The sequence below is a fragment of the Oncorhynchus clarkii genome, chromosome 18 (assembly GCF_045791955.1).
Source record: "Oncorhynchus clarkii lewisi isolate Uvic-CL-2024 chromosome 18, UVic_Ocla_1.0, whole genome shotgun sequence".
Lineage (NCBI taxonomy): Eukaryota > Metazoa > Chordata > Actinopteri > Salmoniformes > Salmonidae > Oncorhynchus > Oncorhynchus clarkii.
The window spans coordinates 4,238,378-4,257,034 of NC_092164.1; the positions used below are offsets into that span (position 1 = coordinate 4,238,378).

The following is an 18,657-nucleotide window of genomic DNA, read 5'->3' on the forward strand; positions in this document are numbered from 1 at the left end:
GTAGAGGTTATAGTAGTACAAAGATCGTAGAGGTTATAGTACAAAGATCGTAGAGGTTATAGTAGTACAGAGATGGTAGAGGTTATAGTACAGAGATGGTAGAGGTTATAGTACAGAGATGGTAGAGGTTATAGTAGTACAGAGATGGTAGAGGTTATAGTACAGAGATGGTAGAGGTTATAGTACAAAGATGGTAGAGGTTATAGTAGTACAGAGATGGTAGAGGTTATAGTAGTACAGAGATGGTAGAGGTTATAGTACAGAGATGGTAGAGGTTATAGTACAAAGATGGTAGAGGTTATAGTAGTACAGAGATGGTAGAGGTTGTTATAGTACAGAGATGGTTGAGGTTAGTAAGCCCTATCACAGGATGTTTCCGTCACAGAAATACAATCTAGATTCTATTTCTATGTTCCCTGTTCTCTCCTGAGAACAAAGCTAGGCCCTTATGTTTCCCTACAGAGCAGAGAGAGCAGCGAATGCAGGGCCATCAGGCCTCATTGTGGACACCAGAACCCTGAGGAGGCTGGTTTGGGACCGGACGACCCGCCCGGAGCTCAGAGGGGTTCTGGAGAGCCTGCTCCACTACTTAACCCAGGACCTGCCCGGCCGGAGCCCCACCGCGAGGCCCCCTGAGAGGTTAGGGCTGGAGGTCAGTGTGGGGTTGGAGGTGCCCCAGTTCAGCAGGTGTGGAGGTCGACCAGCAGGGAGCGACGTCTCAAGACGCCTCACCTCCTTCCAGCTTCTCCAGGCCAAGTTCCTGAGGAACACCCCCAACCCTCCGCTCACTCACCGCCGGGAGGTGGGGGCCCTGGCACTGTCCTCCAGAGGGGGTGGAGGAGGAGGCTGTGGGAGCCAGAGCCATGGCAGAGAGACCCCTAGTGGACAGGTTGAGGGCTGCATTCCCAAAACAGGACGTGGAGTGAGAAAGGGGAACACTGTTAAGGATGTGCTGGCCAGGTTTGCCGCAGCAACGCAGAAAGAGAGGGGAGGGGCCACACAGGGGGGAGGAGCGTCGAAAAGACCCCGACCGATCGGCAAGGGGCAGCTACTGTCTGCCATAATGGACAAGTTTGAAACCATGGCGACGGTGTACCGGGGAAGTGACGTGAGTTGCCAGAAGAAAAGCTCCTCTCCTGGTACCAGCTCATCTGGACGTGTCAACGAATTAGTGAGTCGTCAGGAAGAAGAGGTACAACAGTGCTTAGGTCAACCAGGTCAACCCGTCAAAGGTCAGAGTTCAGTGAAGCAACAGGTTAAGAGTAAAGGCTGGGGACAGCAGAGGAAAGAGAACCCCTATGGAGTACAGGAAGGAAACAGAGGATCAGAGAAGACAGTAGCTGGTCTGAAGGATTCACTTCAACACAGAAAAGGGAGGAACTGGAATCAGAAGGTGAAAGGTCACTCTGTAGTCAATAAGCAGATAAGGGGTCCAGGTTCAGATCAAGAAGCTGAAGGTCAGATTCAGGATTCAATTAAGGAGGTAGAAGTTTGGGGTGCTAATCAACAGGTAGAGACTCTGGGTACGAACCAACAGGTAGAGACTCTGGGTACGAACCAACAGGTAGAGACTCTGGGTACGAACCAACAGGTAGAGACTCTGGGTACGAACCAAGAACAGATTGTTAGCTCAGGTCAAAGACGAGAAGGCCATGGTTCAGAATTTAACAAGGAGCTAAAGGTTCAGAGTGAAAACATTGAAGTTAAGGCCTCAGTGGGTCAGGAAGTGGTGGTACAGGCTTCAGTGGGTCAGGAGGTGGTGGTACAAGCTTCAGTGGGTCAGGAAGTGGTGGTACAGGCTTCACATCAGGAAAATCAGGATCCTGATCAAGACAGTGAAGTTAAAGTTTCAGGTCAGGAGCTCAAGGCACAGGTTACAGGTCAGGAGGTCAAGGCACAGGTTTCAGATAAGGAATTAAAGGTACAGGTCTTAGGTCAGGAGCTCAGCTATGTGCAGGTAGAGCTGCTCTGTTCTGCTGCAGTGGTCCAGTGGTCTCCCCCAGCACCCCAGGTAGGGATACCTGAGGTAGAGGCCTTGCAGTCTGGGTACCTGGCAACACTGCTCCCTTGTCCTCCTGTGTGGGCACTAGCTTCCTCTGTGGATCCACAAGCACAGAAATACTCAGGGTTAGGGTCCAAAACCAGGACCCTGGAAGGCTCACATCTCTCCTACCCCTGGAGAAAACAGTACATGGATCCACCCCAACCCCGGTCCACCCAGAGAGGCCAGCCCAGATACCCCATCCCTAGGAGGGCCCACGGCTCAGAATCAGAACCATCAGAACTGGGCGAGGCCCATAACGCCAGCCTCTCACCCCCACCTTCTGAATCTACGACCCCTGATGTCATGACCTCTGTCCCCACAACCCCTGATCTTGACCTTTGCTTCCAGCCATCAGCGCCCACAACGTCCAACAAGGAGCACCGCCCACGTGAAGCCAAACAGGAAGTAAATGTCCCCATGGCACTGCAAAGTGGGGAGGTGACATGTCAGGAGGGGGAGGGGCAGGGTAGCGCTGTGATGTCACACAAAGATTATGTCATCACTATGCGTGGTTCGAATGTTGCAGAGCCAGAAAGACTACAGACAGAAAAGCAGGATAGACCAAAGTACAGGACGTTAAACTACGGCGACCCTTCTGCGAAACTGATTCATAAACCCAGAATCATCCGATTCACAGATACCTTTAATTTCTAAGTCCCTCGTCCACTCACTCTGACTTCAGTGATGCGTTCGTCTGTGAAGGATAAAAGCCTTCTGAACTTTCTCTCTCCTCACAGTGAAACACGATACACCTTCAAGGTTATGCTAGCTATCCCATGTGTTGCTGTCCTCTGAAAGCCGTGGGGTTGCAGGAAGCAGCCTACGCTCTACGTGTGGTGATTACTCAGAAGCTGTGTAATGCTCCAAGTAGAGTAGCGTGTGTGTGTGTGCGTCGTCCGTACTGTAACAGTGGAAAGACAAACAGAACAGCGGTGTTAAACATTGACTAAGCTAAGCCTAATCTTTAGAATGGGATTTTCGTGGAAAACAATGTGAAGCAATAATATCAGGACTTAAACTGTAGCTATGACAACCGAGTCAAACGAACCTCTGCTCTTTATCAGATTAAAGAAACTCAATCCCTTATCTTGTAGTTATTGTATTGTTGACGTTGTGATCAATCTGAAACAGTTTTACTGTTCCCTTCTAATCAACTTTTCATTCATTAGCCGGTTTGAGTTAGCTCTACTGACCTTGGCGTGTCTATACTCTCCCTAAGGGCTCGTGACTATTGTCGTTATCACAAGTAAACCGGAACTAAGGCACCATACATTTAATTTAATGTCATTAGAATAATCTCAGAGATCAGGGACATATTTGCCCGCGACATGTATCAATGAAGTTTTACAAGATAATCTTTGTTCAAATGTTGACCCCCAGAGGGTTCATTTTTTTCTGGAATGTTCCAAGGTGACAGATACACCCACACAGGTTGTTTGTGTGCCAGCTAGATGTTCTACGACCACAACACGGTAAATGTGCCCTCACTGCCAGTGTTTTGGCTACAGACATAGACTATAACCTGGGGAAATAACCCACTTATCTCATACTATTCACACCAGTCGCCTTTCACTGACAGTTGGAAAAACAGTCCTAAACACACTATTTTTATGCTAAGAAATGGACGATGTGCACTTGTATTGATGGGTTATGCTCAAACACATACATTCATTTCTGGGAGAAAAAAAAACGGTGTATGAGGATATGTCCTTAGATTAATACTAATTTGAAGATGTAGCTACTTCAAATATTAATTTCTGAAATTTAACAGTGATTTTTTTTTACAATGATTTGTGTCATGGAATGTGTGATGCATGACGTCATCTACTGTAAAAATCACCTGCCAGGGGGAGTGGCTAAAGGTAAGCGTCAGAAGGGTTTCCCTATTCCGTTATCATGACGTGGCATTGTGGACATTTTGTAAACCTAGTATATTACGAAGTAAAATGTAAGAAAATGAGATGTGATTATATATAATCGAATAGGTTTGTTATTTCATCGCTGATCGTTTTTGCGTACCTAGAATATTTATGAGAGGGCGGTTCTATTTCCCGCTCATGCTTGATTGACATGTGCCCCGAGGCTAAGCGGAGCTCGGGCACAGTCAGGCGTTCTACCTTGGAAAACATGGAAAGAAACCACCCGGCAGATTCATAGACATTTCAATATATTTATTAATTATGGACCATGTTTCGAGACGCTGTGGAGTCAGCCGATCGCGTTTAACATAGTTGTTACCAGATTGCGGTTGCTCTCCAGTTTCACCCACCAAAGTAAAAATCCAGGTGCATAAACGGGTTTCTCTCTTCCAGATAGGATGAAAGATCGAAACACTACTCTCCTCTTCCAGCTAAATTAGCTTGTGCCTCGGGTGGGTCAATACAACTCTCCGTTGTTTGACTGTCTGGGACATCGAGTGACTCTTCGACTGTCCCTGATCGGCATCCGAGTCCACGCCTGGGACTTGCTTCATGGAGAGAGCAGCGATACCGTTTCAACTTCTGGACTACAGAATAGCCTTCTGCGATTAACTAAGCGTTTAGACCATATTTCCACGGGATATTTGGAATATATTTGGGTTCACTCATGGAAAAGAAAAACAACAAAGCGAACAGGGTTCGCTCGCCGCAACTTCGCAGCCTGAACTCAACTATCAACTCTCCTCCCAGCGGCAGCAGCGCCAAAGAGAGAGTGCACAGGTAGCCACTCTTTATAGCCTGCAAAAGTTACAAGCCAACTTAACAAACTAGCTGGCTACGAAGCTTTGCATATTTTTGCCCGTCCCTATCACCATACACCTGACAATTGAATGTTCTTAGCGTTAAACAATTCTAGGAAGAGTTATGTAAAAACAAACAAAAAAAATGGCCAACGCTAGCTAGTCAATCTGGCTAACGACAAAACCACGGCAGGTGTTGGTTGTACTTGTGTTTTAGCAAAGCTACCTCATACAGTAGTTAGCTAGCTAAGTTGATGTGTTGAGAATGAGAGGACTGTTGGACTCCGTCCTTCGTAATGGCATGTGCACTATTCCAAGCTGCCTCACACCCTCCACCCGACACCCCGTCCCCCACCATGGAGATTACACACGTTTTAGTAGCTAGTCACACGTGTTGTGCTATGCACAGGAGTCCTCCGCTGCTGTGAACATTTAAACACAGTGTAATCGATGAACATTGCTGGCTAGGAAAAGTTCCCAACCAAAACATTAGGCTGTCAGTGCAACGCTTTGTTGAAGTTCACTGAGGTTTTTTAGGTTGTATCTTTTTCTACATGATAGGGTACACGTTGTGGCCCCCACGGTGATTATAGTTTAGTGTTTTTATTTCTATTAGTTAAAACATACATCATGATTAAAAAAATATATATTTGTATTTATACTAGTTTGTTTTGGAGTAAAATATAATAGTTTTTTAGTTTTTCAAACTTTTTTTCATGTTTTAGTTTACTACAATAACCTTGGTTGTCTCTCAGGGCTCATTCTTCCTTTCCTCTCCTCCTCCTTCCTTTCCACAGTGTGGTTTTACTCAACCACCTTTCAGTATTCAATTGGGAAAATCCCATTAGGTCACTAATCCACATGATATCATTGCTCTAAGATCTTATTAAATCTAGTCCTCTGGAAAAACAGTCCTGCTGAATGGAGAATGTGTCTGGTCTTATAAAGGGCCAGTCTGTGTCCAGATTCCATAGCAAACAACAGATTCCCAAACATGCTACTACTACTCACCAGTCTCACTACGCTCGTCGCTCACTATGACTTAGTTTCTGACTCCTGCTAGCTAGACTCCATTTGGCTGTGACTCTGTTTCAGTGTGGACTCCGTTTGGCTGTGACTCTGTTTCAGTGTGGACTCCGTTTGGCTGTGACTCTGTTTCAGTGTGGACTCCGTATGGCTGTGACTCTGTTTCAGTGTGGACTCCGTTTTGGCTGTGACTCTGTTTCAGTGTGGACCCGTATGGCTGTGACTCTGTTTCAGTGTGGACTCCGTTTGGCTGTGACTCTGTTTCAGTGTGGACCCGTATGGCTTTGAGCGGTTGGAGGACTTTGACTATGAGTCGTATGAGGAGTTGATGTCAGAGTACCTGGCCGTGCTCACCAGGAGGTCCATCAGATGGTCCAGGCTGTTGCAGGGACGGGGACGGCTGGAGAAGAGCATCAAGGGTGAGTGGGACTTCATCGGAGCCAGAGCATAAAATAAACTATTTAGATATTATTTTTTTTACCAGCGACAATATATATTTTGTCTGCTAAAATGACACCAACAAAACACAAAAAAACAGATGAGCATTGTAATGTTTCTAAAACAATACATCTAAGAAGTAATGTGGTATTTTGTTTAATTAGATTTTTTTGTATCCCAAGTCTTATTAACTAAAATATCACAGATTAGACCAAAATGTTCACCTGCCCCATTTTAAGGGTGGGAGGTTACCGTGGTAGCCCAACTCGAGTCATGTTTGTGCCTGTGAGATTGAGTCTTGACTAGTAGAAGCATTGTCTTCTCTAACCAGGCTGGTTGACAGAATGCCAAGAGTGTGCAATGCTGTCCTCAAGGCAAAGATGCAACTTTTCTACTTTGAAGAATCTGAAAAATAAAATATATTTTAATTTGTTTGACACACTTTGTTTGTGGTTACGACATGATTCCATATGTGATATTTTATCATAGTTCTGATGTCTTAGCTATTATTCTACAATGTATAAAAAATAAAGAGAAACCCTTGACTGAGTAGGTGTCCAAACTTTTGACTGGTACTGTATTGGTAGTGTTTTAACACTGGTAGTGTTAAACAGCCACCACTAACACTGAGTGGCTGCTGCCAACACACTGACACTGACTCAACTCCAGCCACTTTAATAATGGGAATTGATGGGAAATGATGTAAATATATCACTAGACACTTTAAACAATGCTACCTTATATAATGTTACTTACCCTACATTATTCATCTCATATGCATACGTATATACTGTACTCTATATCATCGACTGTATCCTTATGTAATACATGTATCACTAGCCACTTTAAACTATGCCACTTTGTTTACATACTCATCTCATTTGTACATACTGTACTCGATACCATCTACTGTATCTTGCCTATGCTGCTCTGTACCATCACTCATTCATATATCCTTATGTACATATTCTTTATCCCCTTACACTGTGTATAAGACAGTAGTTTTGGAATTGTTAGTTAGATTACTTGTTATTACTGCATTGTCAGAACTAGAAGCACAAGCATTTCGCTACACTCGCATTAACATCTGCTAACCATGTGTATGTGACAAATACAATTTGATTTGATTTTATTATTTTTGATTTTGATTTGTAAATATTTATTTATTTATTTTAAAAAAGTTAATTATTTTCCCTTAACCCCACCACCCCTCCCCCAAGTGGAGTAAACAAATGGACAATACTTAGGCTTCCACTTCCTGCTTATACGTTTGGTGTGTGTGTGTGTGTACGTGTGTGTGTGTGTGAGAGAGAGCGAGCGAATGGGACTTAAGTTGTATCACTGACTTATGAAGCACTCCCACAGTGAAGCGCTATGTGCGCAAGGGCGTGCCCAACGAGCACCGAGGGTTGGTCTGGATGTCAGCCAGCGGGGCCCAGGAGCACCTGGAGAAGAACCCAGGCTACTATCACTCTCTACTGGACACTACGAAGCAACAGCACGACCCCAAGCTGGTAGACTCCATACGCACAGGTTAGCTAATATACCTCATCACGGGTTAGCTGATATAGATCATCATGGGTTAGCTGATATAGATCATCATGGGTTAGCTGATATAGATCATCATGGGTTAGCTGATATAGATCATCATGGGTTAGCTGATATAGATCATCATGGGTTAGCTGATATAGATCATCATGGGTTAACTGATACAGATCATCATGGGTTAACTGATACAGATCATCATGGGTTAACTGATACAGATCATCATGGGTTAACTGATATAGATCATCATGGGTTAACTGATATAGATCATCATGGGTTAACTGATATAGATCATGGGTTAACTGATATAGATCATCATGGGTTAACTGATATAGATCATCATGGGTTAACTGATGTAGATCATCATGGGTTAGCTGATATAGATCATCATGGGTTAGTCGATTTTCACCTGAACAGATTAGCTGATATAGATCTTCATGGGTTAACTGATATAGATCATCATGGGTTAGCTGATATAGATCATCATGGGTTAGCTGATATAGATCATCATGGGTTAGCTGATATAGATCATCATGGGTTAGCTAATATAGATCATCATGGGTTAGCTGAAATAGATCATCATGGGTTAACTGATATACACCTGAACAGGTTAGCTGATATAGATCATCATGGGTTAGCTGATATAGATCATCATGGGTTAGCTGATATAGATCATCATGGGTTAGCTGATATAGATCATCATGGGTTAGCTGATTTTCACCTGAAGAGGTTAGCTGATATAGATCATCATGGGTTAGCTGATATAGATCATCATGGGTTAGCTGATATAGATCATCATGGGTTAGCTTATATAGATCATCATGGATTAGCTGATATAGATCATCATGGGTTAGCTGATATAGATCATCATGGGTTAGCTGATATAGATCATCATGGGTTAGCTGATATAGATCATCATGGGTTCGCTGATATAGAGCATCATGGGTTAGCTGATATAGATCATCATGGGTTAGCTGATATAGATCATCATGGGTTAACTGAAATAGATCATCATGGGTTAACTGAAATAGATCATCATGGGTTAACTGAAATAGATCATCATGGGTTAACTGATATAGATCATCATGGGTTAACTGATATAGATCATCATGGGTTAACTGATATAGATCATCATGGGTTAACTGATATAGATCATCATGGGTTAACTGATATAGATCATCATGGGTTAACTGATATAGATCATGGGGTAACTGATGTAGATCATCATGGGTTAGCTGATATAGATCATCATGGGTTAGCTGATATAGATCATCATGGGTTAGCTAATATAGATCATCATGGGTTAGCTGAAATAGATCATCATGGGTTAACTGATATACACCTGAACAGGTTAGCTGATATAGATCATCATGGGTTAGCTGATATTGATCATCATGGGTTAGCTGATATAGATCATCATGGGTTAGCTGATATAGATCATGGGTTAGCTGATATAGATCATCATGGGTTAGCTGATATAGATCATCATGGGTTAGCTAATATAGATCATCATGGGTTAGCTAATATAGATCATCATGGGTTAGCTGAAATAGATCATCATGGGTTAACTGATATAGATCATCATGGGTTAGCTGATATAGATCATCATGGGTTAGCTGATATAGATCATCATGGGTTAGCTGATTTTCACCTGAAGAGGTTAGCTGATATAGATCATCATGGGTTAGCTGATATAGATCATCATGGGTTAGCTGATATAGATCATCATGGGTTAGCTGATATAGATCATCATGGGTTAGCTGATATAGATCATCATGGGTTAGCTGATATAGATCATCATGGGTTAGCTGATATAGATCATCATGGGTTAGCTGATATAGATCATCATGGGTTAGCTGATATAGATCATCATGGGTTAGCTGATATAGATCATCATGGGTTAGCTGATATAGATCATCATGGGTTCGCTGATAGATCATCATGGGTTAGCTGATATAGATCATCATGGGTTAGCTGATATAGATCATCATGGGTTAGCTGATATAGATCATCATGGGTTAGCTGATATAGATCATCATGGGTTAGCTGATATAGATCATCATGGGTTAACTGATACAGATCATCATGAGTTAACTGATATACACCTGAACAGGTTAGCTGATATAGATCATCATGGGTTCACTGATATAGATCATCATGGGTTAACCGATATACACCTGAACACGGGAGCTTGACCTCTGAGATATGTCTCTCTGTCTGTACTCTGTCTTGACAAATAGCTGAAAGGGTTAGAGATGTTTAGAGTTGGCGGAAGGTTATTTTTTTGGTAGTGATTCTAACCACCTGTCTCCCTGGCAGACCTGAACAGAACTTTTCCTGACAACATCCAGTTCCGCAAGACGTCGAACCCATGTCTCCAGAAAACCCTGTACAACGTGCTGCTAGCGTACGGACACCACAACCCAGCTGTGGGCTACTGTCAAGTACGTTTACCCTGTTACACCTGTCGGTTCTTTGTGTGCATCCCAAATGGCACCCTATCCCCTATGTAGTGCACTACTTTAGACCAGGGCCCTATCCCCTATATAATACACTACTTTAGACCAGGGCCCTATCCCCTATATAGTGCACTACTTTAGACCAGAGTCCACAGGCAGCCTCAGATTCCACTTTACAGGCTCAGTCACCGTTTACCACTCTACTACAGTGGTCCTCAACTCCAGTCCTCTACTCCAGTCCTCTACTACAGTGGTTCCCAACTCCAGTCCTCTACTACAGTGGTTCCCAACTCCAGTCCTCTACTACAGTGGTTCCCAACTCCAGTCCTCTACTACAGTGGTCCTCTACTACAGTGGTCCTCTACTCCAGTCCTCTACTACAGTGGTCCTCAACTCCAGTCCTCTACTACAGTGGTCCTCTACTACAGTGGTCCTCAACTCCAGTCCTCTACTACAGTGGTCCTCTACTACAGTGGTTCCCACCTCCAGTCCTCTACTACAGTGGTTCCCAACTCCAGTCCTCTACTACAGTGGTCCTCAACTCCAGTCCTCTACTACAGTGGTTCCCAACTCCAGTCCTCTATTACAGTGGTTCCCAACTCCAGTCCTCTACTACAGTGGTCCTCAACTCCAGTCCTCTACTACAGTGGTTCCCACCTCCAGTCCTCTACTACAGTGGTCATCAACTCCAGTCCTCTACTACAGTGGTCCTCTACTACAGTGGTCATCAACTCCAGTCCTCTACTACAGTGGTCCTCTACTACAGTGGTCCTCTACTACAGTGGTTCTCAACTCCAGTCCTCCAGTCCTCTACTACAGTGGTCCTCAACTCCAGTCCTCTACTACAGTGGTTCCCAACTCCAGTCCTCTACTACAGTGGTTCCCAACTCCAGTCCTCTACTACAGTGGTTCCCAACTCCAGTCCTCTACTACAGTGGTTCTCAACTCCAGTCCTCTACTACAGTGGTTCTCAACTCCAGTCCTCCAGTCCTCTACTACAGTGGTTCTCAACTCCAGTCCTCCAGTCCTCTACTACAGTGGTTCCCAACTCCAGTCCTCTACTACAGTGGTTCCCAACTCCAGTCCTCTACTACAGTGGTTCCCAACTCCAGTCCTCTACTACAGTGGTTCCCAACTCCAGTCCTCCAGTCCTCTACTCCAGTGGTTCCCAACTCCAGTCCTCCAGTCCTCTACTACAGTGGTTCCCAACTCCAGTCCTCTACAACAGTGGTTCCCAACTCCAGTCCTCTACTACAGTGGTTCTCTACTCCAGTCCTCTACAACAGTGGTTCCCAACTCCAGTCCTCTACTACAGTGGTTCCCACCTCCAGTCCTCTTGTCCTCTACAACAGTACACATTATTATTGTAGCCCCGGACCATCAACCTGATTGAGTTGGATCAGGGGGTCCTGGAAGACTGGATTTGGGAAACACTGTTCTACTGTTTCTCAGCCCTCACTGCTACTGCACCGTGTTCACAGTGCCCCCTGTGGCTGGTCCAGGCATTACCTACTAGCCTTTTCAGGAATCCCAACCCTTCCTCGATCATTCAATCAGCTTTTGTTCCTAAATGGGAATTCTATAGTTGGAACGGCATGTCGAATAGACAAGGCTACTGTGTGTTTGTGATTTGATAGGGAGATTTTCAGCCTTTAGCAATGCAAATGAGCAGCATTATGGCTGAAGGTTTGGTGTGTGTACAGTCAGTCCTTCTCTCTGTCTCCCTCTCGTATTGGCAGCTTTTCTGTTTATTAGTCTGTCTTTTTGACTATCAAAGACACGTTAAATCACTTCAATTCCAATAGTTACTTATTAGAGACTATGTATTTTTACCATGGGCCCTGGTCTAAAGTGCACTATATAGGGAATAGGACTCTGGTCTAAAGTAGTGCACTATATGGGGCCCTGGTCAAAAGTAGTGCACTATATAGGGAATAGGGCCCTGGTCAAAAGTAGTGCACTATATGGGGCCCTGGTCTAAAGTAGTGCACTATATGGGGCCCTGGTCAAAAGTAGTGCACTATATAGGGCCCTGGTCTAAAGTAGTGCACTATATGGGGCCCTGGTCTAAAGTAGTGCACTATATGGGGCCCTGGTCTAAAGTAGTGCACTATATAGGGCCCTGGTCTAAAGTAGTGCACTATATAGGGAATAGGGTGCCATTTGGGATGCTTAGTGTATCTCTGTCCACCTGTTCATCTCTCTCCCTCTTAGCAACAGGCTGTAAAATTTGATTTGATTTGAGGCTGTATTAGCAGGCAAAAGGAGACAGAGAGAGGGGGGGCTGTTGAATTAGGATGCATTAGCAGTGGAGGTCGAGCGATTATGATTTTTCAATACCGATACCGATTAATCGGCCGATTTAAGTTATTTTATTTGTAATAATGACAATTACAACAATATTGAATGAACACTTATTTTAACTTAATATAAGACATCAATAAAATCAATTTAGCCTCAAATAAATAATGAAACATGTTCAATTTGGTTTAAATAATGCATAAACAAAGAGTTGAAGAAGAAAGTAAAAGTGCAATATGTGCCATGTAAGACAGCTAACATTTCAGTTCCTTGCTCAGAACATGAGAACATATGAAAGCTGGTGGTTCCTTTTAACATGAGTCTTCAATATTCCCAGGTAAGAAGTTTTAGGTTGTAGTTATTATAGGAATTATAGGACTATTTCCCTCTATTCCATTTGTATTTCATTAGCCTTTGACTATTAGATGTTCTTATAGGCACTTTAGTATTGCCAGTGTAACAGTATAGCTTCCGTCCCTCTCCTCGCTCCTCCCTGGGCTCGAACCAGCAACACAACAAAAACAGCCACCATCGAAGCAGCGTTACCAATGCAGAGCAAGAGGAACAACTACTAGAAGGCTCAGAGCGAGTGACGTTTGAAACGCTATTAGCGCGCGCTAACTAGCTAGCCATTTCACTTCGGTTACACGAGCCTCATCTCGGGAGTTGATAGGCTTGAAGTCATAAACAGCGCCATGCTTGACGCACAACGAAGAACTGCTGGCAAAACGCACGAAAGTGCTGTTTGAATGAATGTTTACGCGCCTGCTTCTTCCTACTACCGCTCAGTCAGATACTTAGATACTTGTATGCTTGTATGCTCAGTCAGATTATATGCAACGCAGCACACGCTAGATAATATCTAGTAATATCATCAACCATGTGTAGTTAACTAGTGATTATGATTGATTGTTTTTTATAAGATAAGTTTAATGCGAGCTAGCAACTTACCTTGGCTTACTGCATTCGCGTAACAGGCAGTCTCCTTGTGGAGTGCAACAAGAGGCAGGTCGTTATTGCGTTGGACTAGTTAACTGTAAGGTTGCAAGATTGGTTCCCCCGAGCTGACAAGGTGAAAACCTATCATTCTGACCCTGAACGAGGCAGTTAACCCACTGTTCCTAGTCCGTCATTGAAAATAACAATGTGTTCTTAACTGACTTGCCTAGTTAAATAAAGATTAAATAAAGGTATAAAAAATTTAAATCGGGCAAATCGGCGCCCAAAAATACCGATTTCCGATTGTTATGGAAACTTGAAATCGGCCCTAATTAATCGGTCGACCTCTAATTAGCAGGCAAAGGGAGAGAGAGAGGGCTGTTGAATTAAAACAGGTTGTGCCCCTCACTAAGCTGTCAAGGAGAGGATGTCAACAACCTCCAGACAACAACAACACCTTGAAAACACTGTTGTAACTATTAACAATTTATTGTGGCTGAAATGTAATATTCATATGCATCTAATAACTGTCTTGTCTTCAGGGCATGAACTTCATCGCTGGGTACCTCATCATCATCACTAAAGACGAGGAGAAATCATTCTGGCTGATGGACGCTCTACTGGGCAGGATACTACCAGGTGTGTTTGTCTTCTCTCCCTGCCGTGGGTCTATGTATAACCCAGCTGATGGACGCTCTACTGGGCAGGATACTACCAGGTGTGTTTGTCTTCTCTCCCTGCCGTGGGTCTATGTATAACCCAGCGGAGGTCACATGGTCCTGAGCCTCGTTAAGACCCATGTCCCGTCACACGGAGGGGAGGGAGGGGGGTAATCCTATGATGTCACACAGGAAATGACCTCACGCCCCCAGCTCACTACCATGGCATAATCGGGCTCCACTCTGACAAACAGGTGGATTTGATCTGAGATCACATTCGTCACTGAGTTCAGGGCGCATATCTTTGAGGTGTGTGTGTGTGTGTGTGTGTGTGTGTGTGTGTGTGTGTGTGTGTGTGTGTGTGTGTGTGTGTGTGTGTGTGTGTCTTGACGACAGTAAAAAAAAACAACAGTGTAATGAAAGGGACTGTTGATACTAAGTTGTGTGTCCTGTCTGTCTCCTGTCCAGACTACTACACCCCGGCCATGCTGGGTCTGAAGATGGACCAGGAGGTTTTAGGGGAGCTTGTGAGGACCAAAGCCCCAGTTGTGTGGCAGGCCATGGGGCAACACAACGTCATGTGGACCCTGGTGGTCTCCAGGTGGTTCATCTGTCTCTACATAGACGTCCTGCCTGTAGAGGTGAGGGGGGGGGGGGGGGGGGACTTGGGGTTAGGGGAGAACTTTGGCCTAATCTTTGTTGTTGTTGGAGTACTATTACTAAGTTGATGTAACTATTGAACATGTAAACACCCAGTCAGGTTTGGGTCTGTGATCTGTTGTAGAAGGACTATTAAGTCATGTTTTATCAGTGCTGAGCTTTATCAGAGACTCAGCCCCACCACAGGACTGAATCAGGTTTACAGGGCAGAATGGGAACTCAGCCCCACCACAGGGCTGAATCAGGTTTACAGGGCAGAATGGGCATTCGGCCCCACCACAGGACTGAATCAGGTTTACAGGGCAGAATGGGAACTCAGCCCCACCACAGGGCTGAATCAGGTTTACAGGGCAGAATGGGAATTCGGCCCCACCACAGGGCTGAATCAGGTTTACAGGGCAGAATGGGAACTCAGCCCCATCACAGGGCTGAATCAGGTTTACAGGGCAGAATGGGAACTCAGCCCCACCACAGGACTGAATCAGGTTTACAGGGCAGAATGGGAACTCAGCCCCACCACAGGACTGAATCAGGTTTACAGGGCAGAATGGGAACTCAGCCCCACCACAGGGCTGAATCAGGTTTACAGGGCAGAATGGGAACTCAGCCCCACCACAGGGCTGAATCAGGTTTACAGGGCAGAATGGGAACTCAGCCCCACCACAGGGCTGAATCAGGTTTACAGGGCAGAATGGGAACTCAGCCCCACCACAGGGCTGAATCAGGTTTACAGGGCAGAATGGGTTCTGTGTGTCAGGAGGTCAGTCTGCTGAGCTGAAGTCAGTCCAGGGCTGTGTCCTGGAGCAGCAGGAAGGGAAGAGACAGCAGAATGAAGAACAATCTTTACATATTTCATCACCATGCCTAGTGTCACTGTCTACCATCTCAGCTTGATGACCTGTCCTGCGGCCCATTAAAGCCCGACTGTCCTGCGGCCCATTAAGCCCGACTGTCCTGCGGCCCATTAAAGCCCGACTGTCCTGCGGCCCATTAAAGCCCGACTGTCCTGCGGCCCATTAAAGCCCGACTGTCCTGCGGCCCATTAAAGCCCGACTGTCCTGCGGCCCATTAAAGCCCGACTGTCCTGCGGCCCATTAAAGCCCGACTGTCCTGCGGCCCATTAAAGCCCGACTGTCCTGCGGCCCATTAAAGCCCGACTGTCCTGCGGCCCATTAAAGCCAGACTGTCCTGCGGCCCATTAAAGCCAGACTGTCCTGCGGCCCATTAAGCCTGACTCTGGTCTCTCTCCTTGGTTCTCGTCCTCAGACGGTTCTGCGTATCTGGGACTGTCTGTTCTACGAGGGTTCTAAGATTCTGTTCCGTGTGGCTCTGACGTTGATAAGGAACCAGCAGGCTGAGGTCCAACAGGCCGGTTCCCTGCCTGACGTCTGTGACGGCTTCAAACACATGACCAGAGGCCCTGATGTAGAGGACTGCCACACCTTCATGCAGGTACACACACACACACACCACACACACACTCTGAAATGTACGTGTTTGTGGATGTGTTATAACTATTCTTGTGGGGACCAGAAGTCCCCACAAGAATAGCAAACAAACACAAATTTGACAAACTGGGGACATTTTGTTAGTCCCCACGAGGGGAAATGCTATTTCTAGGGGGTTTAGGGTTGATATTTCTAGGGGGTTTAGGGTTAAGGTTAGATATTTCTAGGGGGTTTAGGGTTAAGGTTAGATATTTGGGTTCCAGTTCGGGAAAATAGGATTCTGAGTGGGACTAAATTGTGTGTCCCCACAAGGTTAGCTGTACAAGACTCTGTGTGTGTGTGTGTGTGTGTGTACACCATAATGATCTCTGTTCATCCCTCTAATCCTTTGTCTTGCTGCTTTCCCAGAAAATCTTCACGGAACCCGGAAGCCTCTCCATGGCAACCATCACCAAGCTCCGGGAGACGTGTCGAGCACGCATCATCGCTGAGGAGTCCTGACCCCATCCTCCTGACCTGTCAATCAAACACACTACACATTCCGGGCTGGGTCCCAACACTCCTTAATGGTCTCCTCGGATCCTATCCCTCACTGTTGGGACAGTGTCCTAGACTGTTTTGTACTCTTTAGCATGACTACCATGTAGCTATGTAGACTACCATGCATGGAGACTACTAGGGGTGAAAATAAGGTGTTACGTGTACCAGCAAATGTAATTAGTAACTATCCTGTGGGGGCACATCGCACCGGTTAAACATGAGCCTATCACAATAATGAACAACAAAGATGCCAATCAAACCTTTTGTCTATTACACTATTGTCATTACTGTATGAAAGTCACATGAAATAAAACATATTTAGCCAATGGACATGAAAACATATGCTCAAATGCGGTGTGGTTTGGCAATAAGTGACATTGTGAAAAAGCAGAGATGATCGTCTGAGACGCGCGGAAAGTAGTGGACGTTACCAGACTGATATCGTCTTAATGACGCGCGGACAGCAGTGGACGTTACCAGACTGATATCGTCTTAATGACGCGCGGACAGCAGTGGACGTTACCAGACTGATATCGTCTTAATGACGCGCGGACAGCAGAGGACGTTACCAGACTGATATCGTCTTAATGACGCGCGGACAGCAGTGGACGTTACCAGACTGATATCGTCTTAATGACGCGCGGACAGCAGAGGACGTTACCAGACTGATATCGTCTTAATGGCGCGCGGACAGCAGAGGACGTTACCAGACTGATATCGTCTTAATGACGCGCGGACAGCAGTGGACGTTACCAGACTGATATCGTCTTAATGACGCGGACAGCAGTGGACGTTACCAGACTGATATCGTCTTAATGACGCGCGGACAGCAGTGGACGTTACCAGACTGATATCGTCTGAGACGCGCGGACAGCAGTGGACGTTACCAGACTGATATCGTCTTAATGACGCGCGGACAGCAGAGGACGTTACCAGACTGATATCGTCTTAATGACGCGCGGACAGCAGTGGACGTTACCAGACTGATATCGTCTTAATGACGCGCGGACAGCAGTGGACGTTACCAGACTGATATCGTCTGAGACGCGCGGACAGCAGAGGACGTTACCAGACTGATATCGTCTTAATGACGCGCGGACAGCAGTGGACGTTACCAGACTGATATCGTCTTAATGACGCGCGGACAGCAGTGGACGTTACCAGACTGATATCGTCTTAATGACGCGCGGACAGCAGTGGACGTTACCAGACTGATATCGCGCGGACAGCAGAGGACGTTACCAGACTGATATCATCTTAATGACGCGCGGACAGCAGTGGACGTTACCAGACTGATATCGTCTTAATGACGCGCGGACAGCAGTGGACGTTACCAGACTGATATCGTCTGAGACGCGCGGACAGCAGAGGACGTTACCAGACTGATATCGTCTTAATGACGCGCGGACAGCAGAGGACGTTACCAGACTGATATCGTCTTAATGACGCGCGGACAGCAGTGGACGTTACCAGACTGATATCGTCTTAATGACGCGCGGACAGCAGTGGACGTTACCAGACTGATATCGTCTTAATGACGCGCGGACAGCAGTGGACGTTACCAGACTGATATCGTCTTAATGACGCGGACAGCAGTGGACGTTACCAGACTGATATCGTCTTAATGACGCGCGGACAGCAGTGGACGTTACCAGACTGATATCGTCTTAATGACGCGCGGACAGCAGAGGACGTTACCAGACTGATATCGTCTTAATGACGCGCGGACAGCAGTGGACGTTACCAGACTGATATCGTCTTAATGACGCGCGGACAGCAGAGGACGTTACCAGACTGATATCGTCTTAATGGCGCGCGGACAGCAGAGGACGTTACCAGACTGATATCGTCTTAATGACGCGCGGACAGCAGTGGACGT

General features: G+C 45.7%; 2 protein-coding genes across 3 annotated transcripts in view; both read left to right on the forward strand.

Annotated features, from left to right (window-relative positions):
* The window catches only part of LOC139372822 (uncharacterized), a 33,886-nt gene extending 30,756 nt beyond the window's left edge, over window positions 1-3,130 (forward strand). For both annotated transcript variants that reach the window (XM_071112638.1, XM_071112637.1), the window contains exon 8: window positions 463-3,130. In XM_071112638.1, coding sequence (XP_070968739.1) covers window positions 463-2,698 — 2,236 coding nt within the window. In that variant the 3' untranslated portion in view covers window positions 2,699-3,130. The remainder of the gene's footprint in view (window positions 1-462) is intronic.
* Window positions 3,131-4,145: 1,015 nt separating this feature from the next.
* On the forward strand, window positions 4,146-17,116 carry LOC139372884 (growth hormone-regulated TBC protein 1-A-like). Its single transcript, XM_071112741.1, has 8 exons — window positions 4,146-4,743; window positions 6,057-6,208; window positions 7,593-7,760; window positions 10,092-10,216; window positions 14,014-14,110; window positions 14,599-14,771; window positions 16,057-16,242; window positions 16,647-17,116. Exons 1-8 carry the CDS (start codon window positions 4,631-4,633, stop codon window positions 16,737-16,739), a joined length of 1,107 nt encoding a protein of 368 aa, XP_070968842.1. The 5' UTR covers window positions 4,146-4,630; the 3' UTR covers window positions 16,740-17,116.
* Window positions 17,117-18,657: the final 1,541 nt, after the last annotated feature.